Source organism: Centruroides sculpturatus, unplaced genomic scaffold (genome assembly GCF_000671375.1).
Source record: "Centruroides sculpturatus isolate CEXI.00-Female unplaced genomic scaffold, Cexi_2.0 scaffold40, whole genome shotgun sequence".
NCBI classification, from domain to species: domain Eukaryota; kingdom Metazoa; phylum Arthropoda; class Arachnida; order Scorpiones; family Buthidae; genus Centruroides; species Centruroides sculpturatus.
The window spans coordinates 988,368-1,003,398 of NW_019384602.1; the positions used below are offsets into that span (position 1 = coordinate 988,368).

Consider the following 15,031-nt stretch of genomic DNA (forward strand, 5'->3'; position numbering starts at 1 on the left):
TAATTTTTATTTGCTAGCAGATGGATCGTTTAGATCAAGTATAGTAATTAGGGCAGATAGCCTTATGTTCAAAATCCAGTTTTAAAGTGCAACTTTTATGTCATTTTTAGTTATTTTTCTAATTCCCTTGCTTTGTACTTTCGATTACGAGTTTCCACGAAATATTTCATATGCGATGACATTGTCCTATTGACAAAAAGGGCAATTGCCTGGGCCCCAAATCAATCTCTCGTAACTCATCAATGAAGTAAGAATATCGAAATTTAAATTTGGCGCCATAGTGGATGCAGCTTGGCAAGGCAACCATTAATCGCCTCATTGATAGTATGCCTCGCCGTATGGCTGCCCTTGGGAACCGTATTTATTATTGAATAAACAGGTGTCTGTTGCATATCTGTCACCTCTACCGGTGCTGCAATGTGCATGTGGTACGCGCATTCCTTCGTGGTGTTGCGATTTTGTTTTTAAGGAGCGTATTATTAATTATGGTGCCACACAATTTTATTTATACTATCTGTTATGAGATTTTATCATAAAAAAATTATAATAAAATGGCAAAAAGCCTAATTTTGGGGTAACGATGAATTTTATAAAAGAATTGTAAATGTTAATAACGAGTAAAATCATTGTCCTACCCCTTTCGAGATACGACATATGGCATCCATTTTCCCATCTCTTCAACCTTTAGACCTTTAACCACCAAAATTTAACAGGATCAATGTGACTTATAAACAACCATGCCAAATTTCATTCCTTCATTATTACCCCACCCTGATATATTACAGGAAACACAAACTTCAGGTATCAGGTTTTTTTTTTTTGTTTTACTTTTTGGGTTCAGAGATGTCAAGACATCACGATCCGAAAACCCGGAAGGTCAAATGTGACACGATTACATTATTATACAGTAAGTCGGGAATGTAACCCATGTTACATTAAAACAATCAGGAAAGTAGCAAGAAAGTGAAAATTTGAGATGATACTTTCCCGTGTTATGTTATAATAGCCGGGAAAGTAAAATGTAATGAATAAGTAGATAAATGGCTTATTGCAAATTTTTAAAAGGAGAATATAGTTATGGATAAAGTAACATTCAAAAAGATGTATGAAAACAAGCCAGAGATGAAAATGTATTCTGATAAATTTGTAAATCCAAACAAGAAAATTCTTAGAGGAGCTAATCTGTATTTTTATACATAATCTTGAAGACTGTCATTTGAGTTAAGACGTTCTTATAATTGGACAAAGATTTTATTCGGTTTGATTTATTTAATATTCATGAGCATAATTTAGATTTTTTAAAATTTTTCTTTACTGTAATTATGACGAATGTATTTATTTAAATAACTTAGCAAAACTTAGTCATAGTGCGTGCGTAAAAAACTGCACTACAATATAGAATAATATGAAAGTGAAGCAATCTTTACTGGGAATTTACGGATCGACATTCACTACGGAAGTGTATCTCGTAATTTATTTTTAATTTTACATTATTATTTCAATTTCCTTGTATTTCTGTTTCCAGGTTCAAAGTTTTAAGTGTGCTAAGCTTTATTCAGTATCATACATTATTATTTAAATGAATTTTAATCAAAGTATCAGACCGATACAATATATTATATATAATTTTGATCAGTTTCCGAACAAAATAAAATAGCAAACTCAACAAACAAACAATCCAAGTTTACAGAAACATGGAAAGATAAGGGGAAAAAAGAAATAAAGTATTTTTTTTCTAATCTGTATTATAATCATTTTAGCGGTATGGATTTAAAATTTTAAATTCATGATTTTAAACTTAAAATACATTCGAATTTTAGTGTATCTGAAATTATTTTATTTAAAATAACTCCTTTTATTTAATTTGCTTTGTATGATGTCATCAAATCTTGCAACTAATCCACTTCTAATTAATTAAGATTGTCCTCAAAGTTTCAGCCTCCTAAGTCTGACGACAATGCATTTTGATGTTTTTAGGGAGGTGCCACAGATTTAAGGACTCCTTAATATGGTTCAGTCCAGCTCATCAATGTTTGAATTCAAGAGCACCACCTCGCGGCAATTCTTTTTGGCGCAACGCTTTTTAAAATATTCCAAACTTTCTGCGCAATCTTTTTTTTCAAACGCCATGGAACAGCCTTGAATCTGTGTTATTTAATATTTGTTTCTTTTGTGAATTTACAATAAATTCACCAGTTAATTACTAGAGAAAGTTTTGTTATGCTGATTTTCCATTTACAGGTTCATTGCTTGAACACAGCACATGACCAATGCAAATGCTAATATCAATTTGAAATTACATCTTTTTAATTTACAGAAATTCCAAATCGGTCTATAACAACTGGATGGTAGATTCAATAGAAAGTACTGTACGTCTAGTACTGAAGTGAATTTTATAACATCTAGGAAAAGAACACCCGTTTATTAATAATCACACATACAATAAGAATTAAAATCATTATTAGGTTAAAAAAAACATTTTTAATTTAACACAATAAAACATTACACATCAAATTTATATCCGTAAAATTACAAAAACAAATAAACCAAGCGAAATAATCTTGCTTTAATATGATCGCTATACAGTAGAACTTCGATTATCCGCCCTAATTGGGGACTGGGGTTGGTCGGATAATTGAAAAGTCGGATAACCGAAAAGTATGAAAAAATCCATTATTAGTGTAGTATATTATTATATCCCATGTAATTAGTATATTAGTATATCGCTATTAACCTATTTTGCGTTGAATTTTCATCGATGTTAAGCCTAACAAAAATTTTTTAAAATAATAATCGTCGCTATTGTAGCGCCACATCACTAGCGGACATTTGAAATTTGCCGACTAGGACGGTCGGTTAACCGAGGGGTCGGTTGATCGGGGGGCGGATAATCGAGGTTCTACTGTATATTAATAAATTCATTTTTATTAAAATAGAGATTCCCGTATAGACATTGATTCATAGTAGCCAAGTTAGCTCATTGGAGTTACATTGGAACGAACTTAGTTTTTCTCGTCACTTAAATGCCCTAATCTGCAATATCCTATTTCATATTTAATCTTGTTATATCTTAAACTAAACTTTATATATTTTAACGATACACACGTATAAATATGAATATACAGGATTTCTTTAAATCATCCTTCACAAAAGAAGGCTGAAAATCTTAAATGATTATTTTCTGTACCGAAAAGTTGTGTGTGTGATCAAGTATTTAGATGAATTATGCAATATTAATGTTTTTTACATAATTTGAAATATATTGTATTTACTATATTCTGTCAAACCTAAGGAAAAATAAATCTCTATGTAAATACGAAAAATATAAATTATATTAACTGAATGACTTGATCTCTTTTATACAGCATGAAAGCTCTTACCGGTGGCTTTGCCCGCGCAGATTTTGCAAGCAAACCTTATTTATATTCAGTATTTCAACAACCATAGTAATTGTTATATAACACCTACCACTGAGAATGATGAGAATTGTCAAGAATCAAACGAACTATTTTCAATTTGATCAATTTTCTGGAACGTTTACAATCGTTCTACAATCGAACCAATATGCAATAACAAATTCGAATTTAAAACGATTCGAACATTTTAAAAATCGAAATAGATAAAAATATTTATAACAATGTCTGAAATGTTATCAATTTAATACACCTAAGTACTCAATGAAGACTAAACGTAGTTGAAAACAAAAAATCGCATCTAAAATAGTACAGTAGAAGCCGTTCTTCAGGTTAACCCTTAATCATCTCCCTCTCCCCCCACGGGGGAATTTCGAAGAATCCCTTCTTAGTGTGCGTTTTCATGACGTACCCTAACTGTGTACCAAATTTCACCTCTTTAGGTTCAGCCGTTTGCTCTCTGGGCGATGATGAATCACCCAGTCAGTCAGTCAGTCAGGACAAGTAATTTTATATATTTAGATAGACATTATATTGTGTTTTAGTTAGATTTTCAAAAATTAGTTGGTAGTTTTGATTTTACGATTAACATATCAAGTTTTCCTGTTTAAAATAATAAAAAATAGATCAGGTTTTATTGAATAAAGTCTGATTTTTAGGAACAGATTATTACTGACGTCAAGCAGGAATTGTCTTATGTGATAATACAATAAGCATCAAAATCTTGTGAGAATAAACCTTTAGAATCATTTTCTATGATTTAACAGATATCCTGTATACAATATACTGTGTGTATATATATATATATATATACATAATAAATAAATAATACATAGTAAATAAATAAGATGAGTCATATAATTTTTTAAACAAAAGCCTTGCTTGCATGCTGGCAAAATATTAATTATGAGGATTTGTTATACTGTAATTACCTGGATTAGATTGAATTGGAATTTTTATGTGAGGCACTAATACTGGTATATAATATTTTCAATTTTGTGTCAGAGGTATGCCTGAAACCTGTAATAAGTTGGCTAAAATAAATAAAGAATGGGTTGTTAAATTATCTTTAAAAAATCATGAAGGTCTAGATGAATTTGAACCTAAATCCTTCATGGTAGATTCTAGATCCTCTTAACTATTGAATTATTAGAAATATCTTTCTAGAAGGATATTTTCTATCATTTATAAACTTTTACAATGGTAAATTTTCTAACTTCAAAACTCTCTTGTACAACTTCTCTAGTTCCAACAAAGCAGCTTTTCAAATAATGACATCAACCAGGAGCACTGATGGATCTGTCCATCAATGCTCCTGGTTGATAGATGGAGTCCATCCAATCTTCAGAAATTTTCATGGCTAGCTTGAATATATATGGGGTCCATTTATTAACACTCTTCGTTGCATTTTATTGTGGGCATGGCCTAACCGGAATCCATCACAGCAAATCTGAACATGAAAAAATCTCTTTGTAGTAGCTGTAGAAAAATATGGTAATATTCTCTAGAAGGATATTACACCTTAAAAAGCACGTCAAAGGTAATGCCTTTACAAGAAAATACACAAAGCAGTGATTCCCAAACTGTGTGCCATGGCACCCAGTGGCATTGCCTAACTAGTCAAGGGCACAGTGAGCAGATAATCATTATTTTAATTATTAGTGAATTATTAAAAAATGCATTGGCAGTATTCATGCAGCACTTTTTTTGCCTGCCTAAATTGTGTCTTAAGATCCCTCTTACTAGAACTTTCTAAATAAATACAAGCCTTTTTCTATTTTTTTGTTTTTCAGAATTATATTACACTCTTTCTCTATTAATAGATTTAAAAAAAGACAGAGAAACAGTTTTATAGACTTTTGTACTACTGTTTTGTAATTATTCTTACCAATTAAAGTTGTAGCAAGTATGGCATATGAGAATAATTCTACTACATACATTTTATATAACATAAATATAGTATTTGTCCTTTGCCTAAGGACTATAATTTCATTTATTTGTTCACATTATTTAATTATAATACCAATACATCAATTATTCTTAGAAAGAAAGAGTACTACCCAGTTTGGGTTTACTCCCTATAAAAAATATACACCACAGTATATATATACATATAGGAGTGCTGCTACCAAATGGCAGCAGATTAGCAGATTAAAGGAACTAAGCATTACAAAAGTTTAGAAACAACTGCAATAAAATATCAGTAGAATGAAGGAGGATTTCAGATATTGATCAATGCTTTGATGTCAATGTTTGAGATGTTTTGTACATTCAAACTGCATTAGTGCTACATTTAATAAAATATTTTATTTGTATGAAAGCAATTCTTGTATTTATCAACGTGAACAATTGTTTCTGTTGGCCTTAGAGAATGTTACATAAATGAGTTTTTGAAATTAGAAAATTTAATAATTGACAATTAAACGTTTTACATTCAGACATCTACAGCATTATATATTTAAATAAATATATTTTTATAATGAGTTTCTCTATTTTGATCATGAAGCTTTTGTCAGAAATTAAGTGACCCAATCTATAAATATACCAAATATATTATAATAAATTAAGTAGATAATATCTAAAAATTAAAAAAATAACAGTGATTAAATTTAACATATGAAAGTTATATGAGTAGTTAAAAAAAAGTAACAAATTATAAAATATATTCTTATTGAATGGATACAAGAGATTTTGCAAATTTGCAACCTTTTCATTTTGTATAAATTAATATTTTTAAATAATTTCATTTGAAATGTTAAAAATTTTACAGAAATAAAAATTTTCTTTAAATTAAAATTTCAAAATACAGTAGAGCTTCATTTATCCGAATCAATTGGGTACTGGGGTTGTTCGGATAACTTATTTTTCGGATAACCGATTATGTACGAAAAAATACATTAACCTATCCGATCCTGAAATTTTTCTCCGTTGCGTGTCGCTTTGCGTTGAATTTTCGTCGATGTTAAGCCTAACGTAAACTTTTTAAAATAATAATCGTGGCTATAGTATCGTTAAAAATTATCTCTTTATTTTGTACAAACAAAATAAATACATTGAAAAATATAAAAACTATAAAAAATTATACTTCAGAAGTTAATTTAGTATCAAAAGCGTAAAATATTTGAGTAGCCCAAGACATAGCCAAAGATTGCAGCGCCACAGCACTAGCGAAAATTTAAATTTCGGGACATTCCAATTTTCAACGCTGACTCAGCGCTGATCTCAACATTCGTTAAAATTCGTTCCTTTTTTCAACGTTGAGGTAGCGCTGTTGTCAGCGCTGACTCAACACACTCAGCACTCAACAGATATGTTGACTGCTACTTTCCAATGAATTGTGGGTAATTGGTAAGACATTTGAATGGAATCCATCTTGCTGAGAATGGAATTATGGGAACTAAGCACTTCGTACTCGAGTTGGAACGTCGTTGATGACGTCAAATTGTTGACTTCAACACTCAACACTCGCGTTGAAAATTGAAATTGCTAACTGGAATTCTTTCGGATAACCGACTTTCGGATAAACAACGCTCTACTGTATATATAATATTTTCTAATCACACAAATTTATATCAATATTTTTAATTGTTTCAAATTTAATTATATTTTAAAAACAGTTTGTAGTTCTTTTTATTCAAATTTATACTTTTAATAAACCAGTTTTACAAGATGATGTCAGAAATAAAATTTTATAACAAAGCTTTCCTTATCATTGTGTTATGAACTTTATTAATATAATGTAAGCTGATAGTTTTGATGTTGGAAATGCATAGATATTAGTATAAAGTAAAAATGATATAAATTTAATATTAAAAAAAGTTTATGAATATTTAACACTTGAAAAAAATCACTTTTGTAAATATCAATTTAAATTTTTGATTTCAATGTTACAGAATAATACTGAACTTAAGATTGTAAAGTAAAAATATATTTCTATTCATTTATTATTCAACAAAAGATAAAAACTCTCCAAAGTCCTTAATACTGTATTTTTAATACATTAATTCTAAGTATATAAATTAAAGTATTAAAAAAACTTTTTCTAACTTTTAATAATTTATTACTTATTTAACAAAAAATTCTATAAATTATATATAAGGATCAATTAACCAATAAAAACGATTATAACAGTATTTACAAAAGATAAAAATCTGTATATAAGGATCACAATAATAAAGCATATATATATATATATAAATCTTATATAGATAAATACTTTATTTCATTATGCATCATTTATTTTTAATTCAGAAGATTCTGATAACTATAATTATTAACATTAATGTTAATTGAAGAGGTATTCAAAGTTGTTATATTTTGTTTTTGTTATCTTGAGTTTGAATAGATATAAATTATCTATATTTGTCTAAGTTTCTAAATAGAAAATTATTAAAAATCACAGTTGATACTTTTAATCAATTAGTTAATTACTACAAATAATAGAATATAGTGACTAGCAATTATTGAACAAATACCACACTTCAATACATTGCATTAAATAGTGATTGAATGGAATCAAAATTTAATAAATAATACTTGATGGTTAATATATACTGAAAAAAAATGGTGTAAGAAATAATACTACTACTTTATATAACAACTAAATATAAAATAATTTAAAAATATACAGTACTTATTTTTAAATAAAATAAAAAAATTATTTTAATCAAAAATTTAATAGCATAGAACATCATTTGTTCAAATTCATTAAATTTAGTTTTGCTGTTATAAATTTTGATTTATAAATGAAAATTAATGCTAAAAATTTTAAATATAAATAAAATTATTATTCATATATCTTATTTAGAATCTTTCATAAAATATTTTACTTCTTGAGACAAATATATTATCTAAATCAAGATCTTTTTACTTGTGTGATTTATATAGCATTTCTGTCTATAATGTTATTTTTGAGAATTAATATATTTGTAGTTTTAAACGAATTATTAAGCAAATATTTTTTTATATTAAAATAAGTTTTGCCATTTATAAAATTGAAAACTGTTAAATTAATTAATATTTTTACTTAGCCCAAACTGAATTATCAGAATTCTGCTTATTAAAGAATTATCTGTTTATAAAATGCAGTATTGTGCATAGTTAATATATGTATGCATACTGTATATATTAAGGAAGAATATAAAAATAGATTAAATAATAAGTAATATTTTAGCATTAAAACTTTAATTAACATTAACATTTAAAACTTTATAAAAATTTAGGATAGTAAAGTAAATATATTTTATTATTTTTAAAACATAATTTTAACTTTCTTAAATCAATACTTATGCATTTTTATTATGATTTATATTAATTTTATCAATTAATAAAATTATTTTTATTAGTTAATTTAATGAAATATTTTATATTTGAAGATATGTAAGGATTTTTCACAAATTAAGAATATGTATACATATATTCTAAAAATATTTGAATGTAATTGAATTTTAATTTATACGATAATAAAATTCTATTAAGTAAATTAAAATTAAACTGAATCATGTTAACATTATTTTTTGATTGTGTATTATAGAAAGAAATTAGCATATTAACTCTGCTTAACAGTGTAAAAAAAAATACTATTTACATTGTTAACAAATTAATGTTGAAGAATTATGTAAAACATATACTAATAACTTAATATAAGTAGATGCTCTATATATTAATTACATTAGAGTGAACTATCTTATTAAAGAGACCATCTGTAGAGGAGAAGGTGGTATTATGGAACCCCAATTACATTTTAGTGAATTGTAAACAAGGTATCATAACTACACCTATATTTTTTGTGCGAAAAGTACTGATAACTAGTAATCTAAATGTTCCTAATTGGATTTTTCGCTAGTGTAATTATAAGTATGGTTTTTGAATGCTTCTGTACAAAAAGTCCAAAAGTAGGCTTAGAGAAAATCGGGTGGTAATATGGAACCTTACTGTATATTTTCAAAAAAATGCTTTAATGTAGCCAAAAACAAATAGGAAAGTACAAAAAATGTTAAATAATTACCAAATTATTTACTCCAATGTATTTTATCGCAAAAATGCTTTTATAATAGAAAAATATGACCTCCATCAACAATATATATTCCAGCAGCTCTTTTTCGATATTCTCGGGAAGAATTGGCTTTCTACCTAGTGTCTTTTTCACAAATTGCTCCAGACGAATGTCTGCTTGCAAAGAGAGAGTTCGGAGGAGTTGAGTTCTATATTACTGTAAAAGCACCAATGGGGTCCATATTTCACGCATCGCCATCTCGAATTAACTTATGTCTGTCGAGACAAAAATTTAAAAAACGTGAACATCACACAGATTAATATGTACCCCTAAGTCTCTGGAACGGAATACATGCACCAGTGAACCTACAACTATATGATTTATATTTTAAAAATAATTAAATTCACTTAGCATTCAAAACTTGTGAATTTTGAAAAAAACAAATTTGCTGAGTAAATACGGACAACTGTTTAACTGAAGTAAAACGGGTTTTCCCCTTGCTATGGATGTCTGCCTAGTTCAGTTCAGCCACATTCCGCTACAGTTCGCCTTTATTATCAGTTCAAAATGGGGTGGTTCCATAATACCCGCAGTGTTCCATAATACCACCTTCTCCTCTATATTTTAATCATTTAGCTGAAATGACCAAAATTTCAAATGATTATCTCATGCTTACAATTACATTTTTTTATATCAAAGATAGACAATATAGTTAACTTCCATTGCATTATATATTTGCTAAAACAAGTAAAACCTCACTAACATATCAGTAGACAAAAGTAGTAATATTATTTGCCCGATATAATTAAGATTTGATATGATTAAGATTTAATTATTATGAGTTCAAGACACATGCCATAATTTCCTTCCAGATGAAATTATTTCTCAAAAATATTCTGATTTCTTTGATGTAAATAATGACTGTAATCTTGTTTTGTATATCAAGTATAATAGAACATGAAGGTCATCTACAAGAAAAGATTGCTTATTAGTTTTCTACAATAAAGTAACAATTTTTATTTTCATTATTATTATTATTATTATTACATACGCACACAAACATACTCAAACTGCCTCAAAGACTCAAGACTTGACCATGAAAGAAAAAGGCTAAAATGATAAGTTTTCTATTGAATAATAAATATATCTTTAGGTGTTTTACAGTAGAACCCCTCTAATCTGTCACCTTTGGGACTGGGGGTATAATCGGAATGCAAAAAAGGTCGAATTATCAGAAAAAAGTAAAATAAACAATCTTCCCCTTTGTCCAGTCTTTATAGCACTGCTAATTTTTCATTTAATGAAAGAGTAATGTGTTTACGTTTCACTCCTGACATGTTGAAAACACACACAAAACTGTACATGTACACACAATGTAAAACATATACTGTAACGAACACAGAAAAATGCCCCGGATGGTGAGTCACCGACGAGTCAAGACAAGTTTCTCGACTCCAACCACGGTTGGATTAACCGGAGTGACAGACTAGCCGAGGGCAGACTAGAGGGGTTCTACTGTAGTTTTATTCATTTTATTTATTTTTAAACAGATTTTGAAAGTTGATCATATCTAAAAAGAACCAAAGCTAAAAAATTTTGTTGGAAATGATTAATGATAATTCTGTCTGGAAATTGAGTTGTTATTAATTATCTCCAAGAAAAGAATAACCACAAAAATATGTTGATGGCACTGGAAACATCTCATCACAGATCATGAAAAACAGATTTCAAAGTTGATAAAAACAGCAATGAGACAATCTTTGTTAGCAGAATGAATAATATTGGAAATCAAGAAACAAGGTTATCAAAGTATATTAACTGATGATTGAAAAGATTCAGGATTATTAATAAAGATATGAAAAGTTCTGAAACAAAGTTATTTTTTCTCAATGTCTTCAGGCAAAAAAGCTTTCATTCAGAGAATTATCAAATTTTTTCACAAAAATATGTTAAATAGTAATTTTATATAACTTTGTACCTAGATTTAGGACTCCAATATATTAGACAAAATAGATATATTAGAGTCCTGTTAAAAAATTGCTTCTGTGCACAAGTGAATTGCATGATCACAAACCTCTCCAAAAAATGTTTTTACACATAGGCTTAAACTTGTATACGTAAACAATACTGTATGTATTGCTTAGACATCAAAACTGGGCATATTTGAAATGATAAGTCAAAACACTGTATTGCATGTATATTTCATTTTAAAAAATGATGGATTCCATTAAACTGTACAAATGTCATTCCGTAAAATTAGAAATATTTTTGGAATGAATATTTGAATTAATACAATTTAGTCACTGTTTGCAATATTTTTAAAAATTAAAACACATTAAATTTCAATACTATATATTAAATAATATAAATTTTAAATGTAAATACCTTTCATTGTAATGATAAATTTTTTTTATAAGGAAATATTAATGATTTAGCTTGCATAAAGGATAAGTCTGGAAGCTTAGAAAAATGAATCTGTGACTTTTGTTCTGTTTCCATAATATCATTTATTGTTACATCAAATCCTAAAATTAATTTAGTTTCTGTCATATCAAATAAATAAATGCATCATTCAAAATGTACACTATGTTAAATAAATCCATCACACACCTCTAATATCAATTAAACATATTTCATCTTCCAAAGGATTTACAAGTCCACTACTAGACCAATCAAACTGGGCTTCTGGAATGTATATCTATAATATAGAAAAAAGTTGAATTTAACATTAAACAAATACTACTTTTTAAAATATATAATTACCTTCAAATCATCACTTGCTTCTTCAATTTCTTCAGACACAAAATCTTTTAATAATGTAGAATTCATTACTTCTAAATGTGAAATGATTGGATAAAAAGATGATTGGAGCTAAAAAATAAATATTAATATGAGTATACAAAATAGTAAAATAAAAAATTGACAAAAATTAGATTTTGTAAATAAAACTTCCATTGTATAAAATTTGAGTAAATAAAAAAACTAATGATTCCAATATTATTGGATTAATTACAAAATGGAAGGAGATTCTCTTCATATGGAAAAGACAATCCTCTAGAGCAGCGGTCGGCAACTTTTCTGACCTCACGGACCACTAAACTCACAATTTTGAATCCCATGGACCACTATCATGAATATTTTTAAACAATACAAAATCTGTAGAATAATAATCATAAAAGTTCAATTTTACTATATTAATATGAAACTCGTGTGTTTAATTATAACAAATTAATGCAACCCTAAAGTTCATTACTGCCTGTTTGAAATAAGTTTATGGATTTTTAGTGCTTTTCCACAAAGGACAACAATTGCACTCACAATATTGTTTATTGTTCATTATTTATTAATAACAGTCACTTTGTATTTGGTTTTAGATCTGAATAAAAACCTCCAATGAGTGAAAAAAGCAACTAAGCATTTTGAAGTTCTCTCGTAATACTTCAAATAACCTTCAGTTGATCAATGTCCAAATTTCTTCATGGACCACCCAAATTTTCTCATGGATCATCAATGGTCCACAGACCACCAATTGCTGACCTCTGCTCTAGAGCAACAGTTAGATGAAAATTTAAATGATCTGTTTCCAGATGCTGAAGTAGCTCTTGGCATAAAGAATGTAAGAAATTTTCTTAGAAAACAGATGACAGAGTATAAAATGCCAGTGATCAGCAGGAATAGGAAAATAGGAAAATAGAAAAAAGAAAGATAGGATGAAGCAAAAGTGAAAGTAAAGCTAAGACAAGAAGAAAAGGAAGATGTAGAACAAAGGCCAGGCCTATCATAAGAGAAGAAATCGAGTGAAGATTATTAGAACTAATAAAAATTATATTTTTATTAGTTCTAATAAAAATATAATTTTTATCATTTTATGAAACAAACTTAAATATAATTATATAAATACAAGTGACGATTCATTATTAAAAGCAAATGGTAAAAGATTCACATTTTAGGAAAAATTATCATTTTTACAGAAAAGTAATGAAATTTTAAATGTAATTTGTATTTGGTATTAAAAAAACTAGTTTTTAATTTGATTTATTTAATTTTTCTGTAAATTATTGAATTAAAGATGGTTGGTTTCATTTAGCATATATTTAGATTTTAATAATTTAAATATCCAAAATGAAAATGCATTGAAATGCAAATATGTTGCAGAAACACAATTTAAGTTAAGTATAAGGACTTCATAAACATTATCAAAAGATCATTGGCAAACTTAGAAATAGATAAAACAATTAGTAGTAGATTTGTAAAAAAAGAAAAAATAAGTAAAAAAACAAAAGTAGATGAACTATAAGGATACAAATTACCCAATACAATTAAACCTAGATTTAGCAGACAAAACATTTACATGCAGTAGAGTAATAGGACTATTCATACTATTTCAAATTTTTTTTTTAATGTATCAATAATAGAAGTGTTACTATTACTATAAAATAAATAAATACTGCAAGTACAGTGTATTAGAAAATACTTCCATAATGTGCTTATTTATAAATGAGTCTAAATGACCATGAATGACATGATTCTAAAATCTTAAAATTTTTCACTGCTAAAGTGAAAGATTGTAAGATTTCAGAACTGTGAGAATGAAATAAAGAAAGTGTATTTTCAAAATAGAAATGCAACAGCATACTGTATATTGCAGTAATGTTCTATGTAGTTACTTTGTGACACTTTGAAACAGAATAATTTGTAAAAAAAATATGGCCACCCAATCTGTCACTCCCAGATTTTTTCTTCTATAGCACATCACCTTATATTTACAAAGATAAGCTTTAGAACAAAATTTAAAAATTGCAATATTCAATTATATCATTTCAATTATACATTAAACTTTTCTTTCCAAAGATTTATATCCATTTCTTATACATAAAAAATAAGAGCAAACATTTTCACATCATCTGTAATTTCATTTAAATTTATCAATATATTTATTTTTAAAACTGAATAATATTGAATATTTTTATTTCACTTGTAATGATAACTCATCAGCTGCCATATTATATAAATTTTATTTATCATAAATGATATTTCTGATTATAAAAATTTTATTCATGTAAACAAGATAGTGTTATAAATGTTAATTAATTTATTATTATTTGAATCCTGTTGTTTGAATTATATTTGACGGATATATTTCTGTAATTATTTATTTACTACCTACTTACATAATTAATTTCAAATATGTTACAATCATATTCTAATAAAAACAAACGAAATTACATATAATATATTTTAGAAATAATTATTTTTGAGAAACTATTATTAAAGATCAAGCTAATTAAAATAATTTGAAAAATGCAAAAATTTTTTTAATATTTTAATTTTCTAAATAATTCGAAAGTTCTAAATTCAGTTTATAATGTGAAATAATGATAATTTGCATTTAGTTAGAATCACAGTCAGAAACCAAAAATTACTAAATATTAAATATTAAATTAATATAAATAATTTTATAGTACTGTAAAATTTTATATATACATTGTTTGGAAGTTTAATTTACAAAATTTATTATAATTTAATTAGATAAAAAAATATTTTATGTTCTTTTAAATATTATATATAGTTTAAAATTTCTTATAACATTCAGAATTTTAATCAAAATAAAATGTTTTTACAC

General features: G+C 27.0%; 1 protein-coding gene across 3 annotated transcripts in view; it reads right to left on the reverse strand.

Moving 5' to 3' along the window:
- Nucleotides 1-1,681: 1,681 nt before the first annotated feature.
- LOC111625045 overlaps nt 1,682-15,031 on the reverse strand; it is a 23,811-nt gene continuing 10,461 nt past the window's right edge. The window contains exons 4-7 of one of the 3 annotated variants that reach the window (XM_023368068.1): nt 12,172-12,279; nt 12,019-12,106; nt 11,794-11,933; nt 1,682-2,402 (exon numbers count right to left, since the gene is read on the reverse strand). In XM_023368068.1, the coding sequence (XP_023223836.1) occupies nt 11,797-11,933; nt 12,019-12,106; nt 12,172-12,279 (333 nt within the window). In that variant the 3' untranslated portion in view covers nt 1,682-2,402; nt 11,794-11,796. Of the gene's footprint in view, nt 2,403-9,985; nt 10,377-11,793; nt 11,934-12,018; nt 12,107-12,171; nt 12,280-15,031 lie in introns of those variants that run through there. The other 2 variants (XM_023368069.1, XM_023368067.1) reach the window with 2 other exon arrangements.